The following is a 12,902-nucleotide window of genomic DNA, read 5'->3' on the forward strand; positions in this document are numbered from 1 at the left end:
TTTCTCTCTCTCTACTACTCCTTCCCCTCTCAATTTCTCTGTTGTATCAAATAAATGTATTTTTTTTTCCCTCCAGGGCTATTGCTGGGCTCGGTGCCTGCACCATGAATCCACCTCTCCTGAAGGCCAATTTTCCTCCTTTTGTTGTAGCCTCGTTGTGATTATTATTGCCATTGTTGATGTTCATTGTTGGATAGGACAGAGAGAAATGGAGAGAGGAGGGGAAGACAGAGAAGGGGAGAGAAAGATAGACACCTGCAGACCCACTTCACCGCCTGTGAAGCGACTTCCCTGCAGGTGGGGAGCTGGGGGCTCAAACCAGGATCCTTACGCCGGTCCCTGCGCTTTGCGCCACATGCGCTTAACCCACTGCGCCACCACCCGACCCCCAAATAAATGTATTTTTTAAATATTTATTTATTCCCTTTTGTTGCCCTTGTTTTATTGTTGTAGTTCTTATTGTTGTTACTGATGTCGTTGTTGGATAGGACAGAGAGAAATGGAGAGAGGAGGGGAAGACAGAGAGGGAGAGAGAACGATAGACAACTGTAGATCTGCTTCACCGCCTGTGAAGCGACTCCCCTACTGGTGGGGAGCCGGGGGCTTGAACCGGGATCCTTCCATTGTCCTTGCGCTTTGCGCCACGTGTGCTTAACCTGCTGTGCCACCGCCCCATTCCCAAATAAATGTATTTTTAAGTCATAGTGCTCTTCAATGGTATATGACTTATGCTTGTATCATCATTGATCCAGTGACGTTGTAATAAATTTCTTAATTTCTTCTAGTTAGATTGACTGGTTACACACTCACTCCTTTTTCCCTTTCTGTTGTATATTTGGCTTCCCCTGATCTCCTTCAGTAGACAGTTGAGGAATTGTTTGTATTTGAGTCCTGTCACGATTAAACAATGGGCCCCTTAAAAGAGTACAGTGTGTTTGGGGCATGCTTTTTGTTTTGCCTACTTGTTTTTCACTGAAAAGTAACAAAAAGTGTGTGAGCAGATTTAGAGAGAGACACTTCTTATCATTTGCTCTTTGTCAGTAAGTCATTTTAAAATAGTGGTGCAGCAAAACATGTATCAATATGTTCTCCTGAACTGTTTACATACTTATTTTTTTCTGGCTAGAATTAAAATGTTAGGAACTGTATCACATCTTCATTGAGCTTTTTTTATGCACTGGACACCATTCCTAGAATGAATTACAAAAGGAAAAAAAAAACATCCTGCCTTATGAAAAAAGAGGTCCAAAGGTCGTAAGTTATGCTTTGGAAAGTAAAAAGTCCTTCAAAGTTATTTTTGTTGATGTAATATAGAATTTATATGTTGTGTAGTGAAATGTTGTGTGATAGGAACTCAATTTAGGAAGAACAGTATTTCACCTGGGGGCAGAATAAGGCCCTACTTTGAAGAAGAAGCTATTTAACTTTATTTTTCCCAAAGGTTTATTTATTTCTTCTGAGACAATGACAAAGAAGGGAGAAAAAGACTAGAGGGTTATTCAGCTCTGGCGTAAAGTGGTGCTTCTTGGGATTAAATCTGGAGCCTCAAGCATGCAAATTGACGCTCTGACACGCCCTACGTGACCCTTTTATTTATTTTTTTTTTTTGCCTTCATGGTTATCGCTGGGGCTTGCGAATCCACTGCTCCAAGAGGCTACTTTTGTTGCCCTCGTTTTTTTGTTTTGTTTTTTTTTTCCCCCTTTTGAACCTGAAAACTCTGTCTGTCTGTCTCAGAGTCCACAGGCAGAGCCACTACTCCAGCCTGACCGTGTGTGTTGTCATTGTTGTTGATGGGTAGGACAGAGAGAAATCTAGAGAGGAGGAGAAGACAAAGGGGGAGAGAAAGACAAACACCTGCAGACCTTCTTCACCACTTGTGAAGTGCCCCCCAGGTGGGGAACCGGGGGCTTAAACCGGGATTCTTATGCCAGCCCTTGCACTTCACACCATGTGCACCTAACCCACTGCACTACCACCTGACCCTCCCACATGACTTTTAATATGCATGTGTTGAGAATAGATGTGACGAAGAACATTCATAACCTAATTTAAATCACTGTGCTGGTTTTTCCCACTACATTATGAACTCTTGGAGAAATAGTAAATAGTGGTCCTTTTTGGCTTTCCCCAAGTTCTAGCACAGAATCTTAGAAATAGTAATGATCGTGATATTGACAGCCATGCTTAGTCTTTCTTAGCTCATTTAATCATACTATTCTGCAAAGTAAATATTAACTGTTTCTTTTTTTTTTTAAACTAAGCTACAAGAAACCCAGAGAGAGCTTATCTAGCAGGGCTGTACATTGCCACACACCAAGCCATGAGTTCAAATGCCTTATGGAGCACCACAGTGCCAGGGAAACTCCCTGAATGGTGAATCGGTAGTAATAGTCTAGAATCTAAAGGATTATTTAAAAAAAATAAAATAAAATAAAAAAAGGGCGCCCTATGCAGACACCTACCATGGAAAGATAAAAGATTGTACCTGTGTGACAACTGTCTTGTAAATCATTATTTCCCTAATAAAATCATTTTTGAAAAGTCAGCCCTAGGGCTGGGTGGTGGTGCACCTGTTTGACCTTACACATTTCCACTCACAAGGACCAGGACTCAAGCCCCCTCTCCCCACCTGTGGGGGGATGCTTCACTGCTTGTGAAGCAGGTCTCCAGGTATGTATCTTTCTCCCTCTCTACCCCTGCCCCTCTCAGTTTCTCTCTATCCTATCAAATAAAACAGAAAGGGAAGGGAAGGGGCTTCTGGAAGTGTTGGATTCATCATGCAGTCACTCAGCTGCAGCAGTAACCCTGGTGGCAATAAAAAAAAAGTTTTAAAAAATAAGTCAACCCTGGAATCACAGTATCATACATGCATGAGACCCTGACACTAGATAAAATAAATAAGGAGAGAGAAGTAACCTAAATTTTAACCATTTTAAAGTGTACTATTCAGTGATTTTAATATGCTTAAGGTTATGCAACCGTTACCAGAATCTAATTCTAGAACATATCCATCCATCTCAAAGAACATCCATACCCATAAGCTGTCACATTCCATTCCTTTCACTCCCTAGTAACCTCCAAATCTGCTTTCTGTTTCTATGAATTTGCTCATTATGGACATTTTGTATAAATAGACTCTGGCTTTTTTCATATATTTTTTCCGGATTCATCCATGTTGTCGTATGTTTTAGTACTTTACTTGTTCCTGTGGTCAAATAATATTCCATGTATGCCTATGCCGCATTTTGTGTTTTTGTTCATTTGTGATCGATGAGCTGGTTTTCATCTTTTGACTATTATGAATAAATGTTTCTGTGAACAGACTTAGTCAGACTTCTGTGTGGATTAATGGTATATTGTGGCAATGGAACTGCTAGGTCACAGGTAATTATTTAGACATGTAAATAATGTATTAATTCATTTATTCATGGAGTTAATTTTTGAATTCTAAATTTACAGAGAAAGCCAAAGATAATAAATTTCAGTTTCCTAATTTTTAAAAATATTTATTTATTCCCTTTTTGTTGCCCTTGTTTTATTGTTGTAGTTATTATTGTTGTTGTTGGATAGGACAGAGAGAAATGGAGACGGGGGGGGGGGTGGGACAGAAAGGGGGAGAGAAAAGACCTGCTTCACCGCTTGTAAAGTGACTCTTCTGCAGGTGGGGAGCCAGGGACTTGAACTAGGATCCTTACGCCTTTCTTTGCGCTTTGTGCCACGTGCGCTTAACCTGCTGTGCTACCACCGGACTCCTCAATCTTCTCCTAATTAACATTACAAACAATAAGAAATTTAGTCAAGGGACTAAATGCACTTTAGTAATACAGCCTTGATACTCCACAGTTAGGAACAGTCAGTTGTGCCTGTGTGCCTCAGCCAAAGCAAAACAGACCCCACACCATCCAACTATCTGTTGCCTGCACCGCCTTCTCAGAGCCCACCTCTATTTCTTCCTTTGACCACCAGTAATTTAATATTACTTCAGACCATCTTTCTTAAACTCTTGTTTTTATTCTCTTCTCTAGCTTACTCCCCAAAATGTTCATTTTCCCCCTTTATCTCTCATTCTTCCTCTGTGTAAGTTGGGGGGAAAGTGTCATTATAGCAAATATATATTCAGAGTGCGAGTGATGTATTACCATTAAGAAAGACAAAGTCTGTAAGATTTGGAATGAAATTAGTAATAATGTCTTTGATCCTCTATTCTCTACCAATAGCACCTTCTTAAAATTTATTTTTAATTCAGTTGGTGTTTTCATAGTATGTATTTATATATGAAGTTTTTTTTTTTAATTATACCTGTTTCTTTATTGGATAGAGACAGCCAGAAATTGAGAGGAAAGGGGGAGATAGAGAGGGGAAGAGACACAGAAACACCTGCAGCCCTGCTTCACCACTTGCAAAGCTTTCCCCCTGCGGATGGGGACTGAGGGCTTGAACCTGGATCTTTGTGCACTGTAACATGTGCTCTCAACCAGTGCACCATCAGCTGGCCCCTATATATGGAGTTTTATTCACTTACATGAACTAATTTTACAATCAAGATCTACTTTCCAATCAAAACCTTGTTTAGTGGGGAAGTGCAATGTATATTGTACTTTTATGTCAGAACCTGGTTGTTAATGAGATGTTCCTTCCTCTTTATTGCGGATTTTAAATGCATGTGATCCATTTATTTTAATCTCCACAACACACACATATATGAACAGTGTTGAAGTTTCCTCTAAATTAGCTTTGGTGATGGGAGGGGGCCAGGGTACCACAGAGTGACAGAATCTGGGGACGTAACTATACTGTGATTTTCAGCCATACCCTGGACTTATTTTTTCTGTGTTCCCAGATAAATCAAGTTCTGTGGAACTGTCTGCAAAACTTGCAAGGCATTAACTTGTGTAGCTAGAATATCAGTTCATCAGAGAAGCCAAATATTACACCAGTGGCACATTCTCCCCTTTTAGGAAAGTTTAGATGAAGGTCAGGTGATCACAAAGCTGATAAGTATGGAATGAGATGGGGGGGTGGGGGGCTGATAAACGTAATAGCAAGGTATCAAGGCCTGGGGGGTGATGCAGTGGTGAAAAAACTGGACTTTCATGAGGTCTAGAAACAGACCTATGTCAGAGACATAGATCCTTTTATTGACTGATCAAGACATGCTCTTCTTTCTTTGAATTCTCATTTTTTAAGACTGTATTTTTTTGTCTTTTGATTGCATCGTTTACCCTTAGAAACACTTCGTTGACTGTCTTTTCATATGTTAGTATAACCATGCTTTGCAGAAACTATCATAATTGCTTTTCAAATGCTTCCTTGGCCATTTACTAACTTCATTAAGAGCAATTGCCTGTGATAACCCTTTTCATCTCATTGGATTTTCTAAATTTTGAAAATTCCATGCTAAATGAAGACAGTATCTTCTGATTCCCGGTCTGGGGAGCGGGTGGAATATTACTGTTTTGTATTTGCTTACTACTTTTCTACTGTCTTATTAGCTGTACTTTTTTGTCTTTGTATGTTAGGCCATATCGTAACTCTGAATCATGTCTGATAACGGAGAACTGGAAGACAAGCCTCCAGCGCCTCCTGTGCGGATGAGCAGCACCATTTTTAGCACTGGAGGAAAAGACCCTTTGTCAGCCAACCACAGTTTGAAACCTTTACCCTCTGTTCCAGAAGAAAAAAAGCCCAGGAATAAAATCATCTCTATCTTCTCAAGCACAGAGAAAGGTAAATATCTTACATGGTTACAATACTTTGTTACCCAATTGATATCTCCTTAATTATAGTATAATTAATTGATGTTTTATGATGAAAACAAACAAATCCAAGCAAATAATTGATGGTTAAGACTAGTTGATTTTAGTGTGATGAAAAAGAATAAGACTGAAGTTATTGCTGATACTGTTTGTAATAGTCATTGAATTTCTTTTTTTTTTTTTAAATATTTTTTATTTTATTTATTTATTCCCTTTTGTTGCCCTTGTTGTTTTATTGTTGTAGTTATTATTGTTGTTGTCATCGTTGTTGGATAGAACAGAGAGAAATGGAGAGAGGAGGGGAAGACAGAGAGGAGGAGAGAAAGATAGACACCTGCAGACCTGCTTCACCGCCCGTGAAGTGACTCCCCTGCAGGTGGGGAGCCGGGGTTCGAACCGGGATCCTTATGCCGGTACTTGTGCTTTGCGCCACCTGCGCTTAACCCGCTGCGCTACAGCCCGACTCCCAGTCATTGAATTTCTATACTTACCTCCTTCGTTTTCTAAGACTTAGGCCATAGTTTATGGCTTTTCAACATTAAAGAAACTTCAGAGAGGCTAGGTTGGTGGTGCACCAGCTTAAGCGTACACTTGACCATGTGCAAGAACACAGAGCTTCACGATGAACAGTGAAGTCTACAGGTGTCTTTCTTTCTGCCTCCCCCTCCCCTCTCAGTTTTTCTCTGTCCTATCCAATAAAAAAGAAAAAAGAAAAGAAATATGAGAAAGACATTACTATAAGAATGCTAATATAGAGTCTATAATCCTCTTTCCCTGGAACCAATTCCCATTTTTGTTTTTCTGATTTTTGATAGTGATAGTCACTTACTTTTTTTTTTTTTTTTTAAGATTTTATTGATTTATTTATGAGAAAGACAGGAGGAGAGAAAGAGAAAGAGCCAGACATCACTCTGGTACATGTGCTGTTGGGGATTGAACTCAGGAACTCATGCTTGAGAGTCCAGTGCTTAATCCACTGCGCCACCTCCCAGACCACATGATTGTCATTTCTTTACTGTATGTTCTGTTCTTTCAGAAGCATCAGATACAGAAATCAGTAATCAGTGGTCCGGGAGGTGGCGCAGTGATAAAACTTTGGACTCTCAAGCATGAGGTCCCGAGTTCGATCCCCGGCAGCACATGTGCCAGAGTGATGTCTGGTTCTTTCTCTCTCCTCCTATCTTTCTCATAAATAAATAAATCTTAAAAAAAAAAAAAAAAAAAAGACACCAGAAATCAACATGTTAATGTGCCCTCTACAAACATCAGTCTAGTCCAGGATTTCTCTACCTCAGTACTTTTCCATTTGGGGACAGACAATGCTTTTTGTTTTTAGGGGACTATCCTGTGCATTATAAAGTGTTTAGTGCCATTCCTGGTTGCCACTTTCCAGAGGAAAGTAACACCTCTCAGTTGTGACAACCACAAATATTTCTAGATATTGCCAGATGTTCCCTGTTTTGCCAAATTACCTAAAAGTTATGAATCACTGTCACACAAAGACTATAAATAGTGTAATAAGTAAAGTCCCTAATTTGTTTTAGAACCAAATCTAGTGAAAGAACCTTTGGTACTAAGGACTTTTTGAATTTTAGAACTAAGTACAGTGTGTAGACTCGTGAATTTTAGAATAAGGGCCAGAGCAGGGCAGATTGCAGAATGCTTAATCAAAAAGATTCTCATGTTTTAAGCTCCAGAGTCCTAGGTTCAGTCCCCCACACCACCATAAACCATGGCTGAACAGTGCTCTGGTCTTAGGAAAAAAAGAAAGGGGGGCGGGGGAGAGAAAGGGAGGGAGAAAAGGAATGAAAAAAAAAAAAAAAGCTAAAGATTATTTCCTCATTAAGCCTGCCAGTATGGTTCTGATAGTTACTAATAAATGTAAGCATATATAACCCAGTTTTATTTGGGGAGCTCAACCTAAACAGAAGTATACATTAGCCCCTGAGAGGTGGCACAGTGGATAAAGCATCGGACTCTCAAGTGGGAAGTCCTTAATTTGGCCCCCAGCATTGCATGTGCCAGGCTATGCTGATTTTTTTTTTCATGTTAATAGATTAAAAAGCTGGGGCTAGGCGGTGGTGCACCTAGTTAAGTGCACTCAGTACTATGCACAAGGACTCACACAAGGAACTGGGTTCAGTCCCCACCTGCAGAGGAGATGCTTCACAAGTGGTGAAGCACATCTGCAGGTGTCTTTCTCTCCCCCCCCCCCTTAATTTATCTCTGTCCTACTGAATAAAATGGGAGCCAAGGCCTCGGAAATAGCTCACCTGGTAGAGCACACACCTTACTGTGAGTGGGAATACAGTTTAGAGCCTGGGGCCTCAAGTTTGCAAGTTGTGTACTCTAGTGCTGAGCTTTTCCCCAGCCCTTGGCTTTTTATTTTTATTTTTTAATATTTATTTATTCCCTTTTGTTGCCCTTGTTGTTTTATTGTTGTAGTTAAATGGAGAAAGATGGGGAAGACAGGGGGAGAGAAAGATAGACACCTGCAGACCTGCTTCATTGCTTACGAACCAGGATCCTTAGGCAGGTCCTTGTACTTTGCACCACCTGCTGCGCTACCACCCGACTCCCAACTCTATTTTTTTTTAGATGCTTTTATTTTTTTTTTTTCTTTATTTTTTATTGGATAGAGACAGAGAGAAATTGAGGGGAAAGGAAGATAGAGATAGACAGAGAGACACCTGCAGCCCTGCTTCACCACTTGTGAAGCTTTCCCCCTGCAGGTGGGGACCAGGGGCTTGAACCCAGGTCCTTGGGCACTGTAGTGTATGTGCTTAACCAGGTGCGCCACCGCCTGGTCCCCCAACTCTATTTTTTTAGGTAAAATTTACATGCTTTGGGGGCTAGGTGGTGCCGTACCTAGTTAAGCATTCATTCACATTAAAGTGCACAAGGTCCCAGGGTCAAGCCTCTGGTCCCCATTGGCAGGGGGAAGCTTCACAAGTGGTAAAGCAGGGCTTTAGGTGTTTCTCTGTCTCTTTCCCTCCCTATCTCCCTCTCCCCTCTCAATTTCTCTGTGTCCCCATCCAATAATAAATAAAAATAGAAAAAAGAAAAAGTAAAATCTTTAAAACTTTTACATGCTAGGGCAGAGGGTAGATAGCATAATGGCTATGCAAACAGACTCATGCGTGAGGCTTTGAACTCCCAGGTTCAATCCCCCGCACCACCATAAACCAGAGCTGAATAGTGTTCTGGAAGGAAGGAAGGGAGGAAGGAAGGAAGGAAGGAAAAATTTAAAAGTTTACATGCTTTGAAATGCACAAAAATAAACCAATACTGTTTGTTTGTTTGTTGGTGTGTGTGTGTTTATAAGTAGCGCATTGCTCAGCTCTGGCTTATGGTGGTGCTGGGGATTGAGCCTGGTACTTCAACAGTAGTTATGGTAAACGAATATACTCTTATAACCCATCATCATCACCACATATGTTATACCATTTCCGTCTTCCTAGAAAACCTTTTCACACACTGCCCCAGCCAGTATACTCCTGTGACCTGCCTCCAGACACAGACAGCTATAGTCTGGTTTTTCACCTTTAGTTGTTTTAAGCCTTTGTATAAACAGAATATTGCCTTAGGTTTTTCTTTATTTCTCTTATTCTTTCTCTCCCCCCCCCCCCACTTTTTTTAAAACAGTTTTAACCAGAGCGTTGTTTAGCTCTGGTTTATGCTGGTGCTAGGGCTTGAACGTGGGACCTCAGAACCTCAGGCATGAAAATCCAGACTGCCAGCCTAGAGTTTTATTAATACCTCCAAAGTCCTTATCTCCCATGAACCACCCTACCCCTTACTTCTTCCCAGTATATACTACTGGGAGTTTTATAATTTGGGTTCACTCCTCCCAGCCTACTTTTCCATTCAAATAGAGACAGAGAGATGATCTACCACAGCAACTAAGCTCCCCCTGGGCGCCATGGCATTCTCCCTTGTGATGCCAGCTCCTCATACAGTGCGAGACACATACCCTACCCTGTGAGTTAGCATTTGACACCCAGGACAGATATTTAAAGATTGATCTCAGGTATATACTTATTACTATATTCACGCTTAATATGACAGGGTTTGTCAGATTGCTTTTATTAAGTTTCTTTTTTCCTTCCTCTATTTTTATTTATGTATTTATTTTTAGAAAAAGAGCACTTAGAAGATAAGTTTTTTTGTACTTAGAAAAATAAATCTTCAGGCAGGGGTATAAAGTATAATGGTTATGCAAAGAGACTCTCATGCCTGAGACTCCAAAGTTCCAGGTTCAGTCCCCTGAACCACTATAAACCAGAGCTGGGCAGTGCTCTGGGAAGAAAAGAAGAAAGAAACAATGCTACAGGCCTCTCCCTTCTCCCTGTCTCCCCATCTTCTCTCCCCCCCTCCCCCATATCTCCTCCCTCCCTCCTTTCCCCTCTATCTTTCTGTCCCTCTATTCCCCTCCTTCTCAATTGCTTTGCTTTTCTTTCTTTCTTTTTTTTTTTTTTTTTTGTTCTTTGTTTTTTTGTATAGGACAGAGGGAAATTGAGAGGGGAGCGGAAGATAGAGAGGGGGAGAGACACCTGCAGACCTGATTCTTCACTTGTGAAGTGACCCTCCTCTTGCTCTTAACCTGGTATGCCACTGCCCAGCTCCCCATTCTCAATTTCTGTCTCTATCCAGTAAATCACTAAATTTTTAAAAAGACATTCTTGTTTACCATATCCATTCGCCACATTTATTCAACAGTATATTTGTTGTATTAGCCAGTATGGCTAGATGGTGTGAAGGGTTCTTTTCTCTCAACATCCTGACCAACCTACATCTTTTTTGTTTATTTGAATTTTTAAAATTTTTTTTATTTATACCAGAGCACTGTTCAGCTCTGGCTTATGGTGGTATGGGGATTGAATCTGGAACTTTGGAGCCTCAGGCAGAGAGTCTCTTTTAATACCCATTGTGCTATCTACACCCCCCACCCCGCCCACCAGCCTCTGTCTCTGTCCTTATTGATGCAGTCTACTCTCACAGGTGTGATATGGCACTTCATTGTTGCCTTGATTCACATTTCTGTGATGTGCTGATGAACATTTTTTCATGGGCCTATTTCAGCCATAGTAATTTTGTTTCTAATGTGTTATAGGAAAATATAAGTATATGTTATGGGTACCTTTACTAGTCATGTTTAAATTTTTTTTCTTGGGGCCAGGCGGTAGCACAGCGGATTAAGCACACAAGACGCGAAGCGCAGGGACCAGTGTAGGGAATCCCAGTTTGAGCCTCTGGCTCCCCACCTGCAGGGGGTCGCTTCACAAGCGGTGAAGCAGGTCTGCAGGTATCTTATCTTTCTCTCCTCCTCTCTGTCTTCCCATCCTCTCTCCATTTCTCTCTGTCCTATCCAACAATGACAGCAATAACAACAAAATCAACAGGGGCAACAAAAGGGAAAAAAAAAATGGCCTCTAGGAGCAGTCGGAGCCCTAGCAATAACCCTGGAAGCAAAAAAAAAATTATTAATTAAAAAATTAAAAAAATTTTTTTTCTTTAATGCCCTCTAGGAAGTAAGAAGAAAGAAAAAGAACGGCCAGAAATTTCTCCTCCATCTGATTTTGAACATACAATCCATGTTGGCTTTGATGCTGTTACTGGAGAATTCACTGTAAGTTTACCTGCTAGTTAGGAATTCATGTATTAGTATTCAGCTCTTCAGCATTAGTTTGAAATTAACTGTTTTATCTTCATGCTCACTGAAATGTTGGTGCTTTCCTCAGAGTTTGTGTTGTCCATGTCTTTTCCCTACAAAGCTGAGCCTATTAAATATATAGCAAGATAGATTTAAAAAATAAGCATTTAGAAAACTAGACTTTTCAAATTTAGTCTAACCAGTTATTATGTAGGTTGACCTATTTTATCTCTCTCTCTTTTTTTTTTTTTTTACTTCTGAATATTGATTTTATTAAAACAACTAATTTCTGAATATTTCTTTCTTAGGGCATGCCAGAACAGTGGGCTCGGTTATTACAGACCTCCAATATCACTAAACTAGAGCAGAAGAAGAATCCCCAGGCTGTGCTGGATGTCTTGAAGTTCTATGACTCCAACACAGTGAAGCAGAAATACTTGAGCTTTACTCCTCCTGGTAAGATATCAGACAGTTATATAAAAGATTGATTCAAATGGGATTATAGCGATGTGAAACACTTTTACACGCAATAATTATTCAGAAAAAGAAAGGAACTAAACTATGGCTCTTTTTTCCTGGTGTTTGTATTTTTAAAATATTCTATGCATTCTCTGTTGGCTAGAGAGAGAAATTGAGAGGGGGAAGGGGGGAATTAAGGAGAGATACCTGCAGCACAGCTTCACCAGATGTTAAGCTTCCTTTAGGCAGATGAGGGTCAAGGGTTCGAACCCAGATCCTTGGGCACTGTAACATGTGCACTCAACTGGTCAGCTACTGTCCAACCCCAATTGTATTATTTTTATTTGATTTAATATTGCTTACAATATGATAACATTTAGGAATAGAGTGTACAACTCAGCACCCTCACTACCAGAGTTCTTGCACTCTGTTACAGCCTTTTCCCAAACCTCCTCACCACCTTCCATCTGATAACCACCACAACTTTAACTTCCTTTTGAAAAGTTTGATTTTAGTTACTTGCATTCTAGATGTGATTAAAACCATCCAGTCAAGCTGTGATTCTTGTCTGCTTCTCCTCCCTCCCCCTTTTTAATTTTTTTAAATACTTATTTATTTTCCCTTTTGTTGCCCTTGTATTGTTATAGTTATTATTGTTGTTGTTATTGATGTTGTCATTGTTGGATAGGACAGAGAGAAATGGAGAGAGGAGGGGAAGACAGAGGGGGGAGAAAAACACCTGCAGACCTGCTTCACCTCCTGTGGAGTGACTCCTCTGCAGGTGGGGAGCCAGGGGCTCGAACCGGGATCCTTAATGCTGGTCCTTGCACTTTGCGCCACGTGCGCTAAACCTACTGCGCTACCGCCTGACACCCCCCCCTCTTATTTAAAAAGTAAATCAGCACTTTTTAAACTGGGGCAGCTCTTCTCATAATTTGGAGTCTGGGGAGAATATATTAGTCTTTTAGTTTTATCAAAAATGCAATTAATGGATATTTTGACCTTTTGGGTTGTTACTGTTGTCACTGTTTTT

The 12,902-nt window shown here is 40.5% G+C and overlaps 1 protein-coding gene across 1 annotated transcript in view; it reads left to right on the forward strand.

Annotated features, from left to right (window-relative positions):
- Positions 1-12,902, forward strand: part of PAK2 (p21 (RAC1) activated kinase 2) — a 61,673-nt gene that overhangs the window by 21,591 nt on the left and 27,180 nt on the right. The window contains exons 2-4 of the mRNA XM_016185722.2: positions 5,521-5,728; positions 11,286-11,386; positions 11,719-11,866. Coding sequence (XP_016041208.1) covers positions 5,542-5,728; positions 11,286-11,386; positions 11,719-11,866 — 436 coding nt within the window. The 5' untranslated portion in view covers positions 5,521-5,541. The remainder of the gene's footprint in view (positions 1-5,520; positions 5,729-11,285; positions 11,387-11,718; positions 11,867-12,902) is intronic.

Source organism: Erinaceus europaeus, chromosome 9 (genome assembly GCF_950295315.1).
Source record: "Erinaceus europaeus chromosome 9, mEriEur2.1, whole genome shotgun sequence".
In the NCBI taxonomy this organism is placed as follows: domain Eukaryota; kingdom Metazoa; phylum Chordata; class Mammalia; order Eulipotyphla; family Erinaceidae; genus Erinaceus; species Erinaceus europaeus.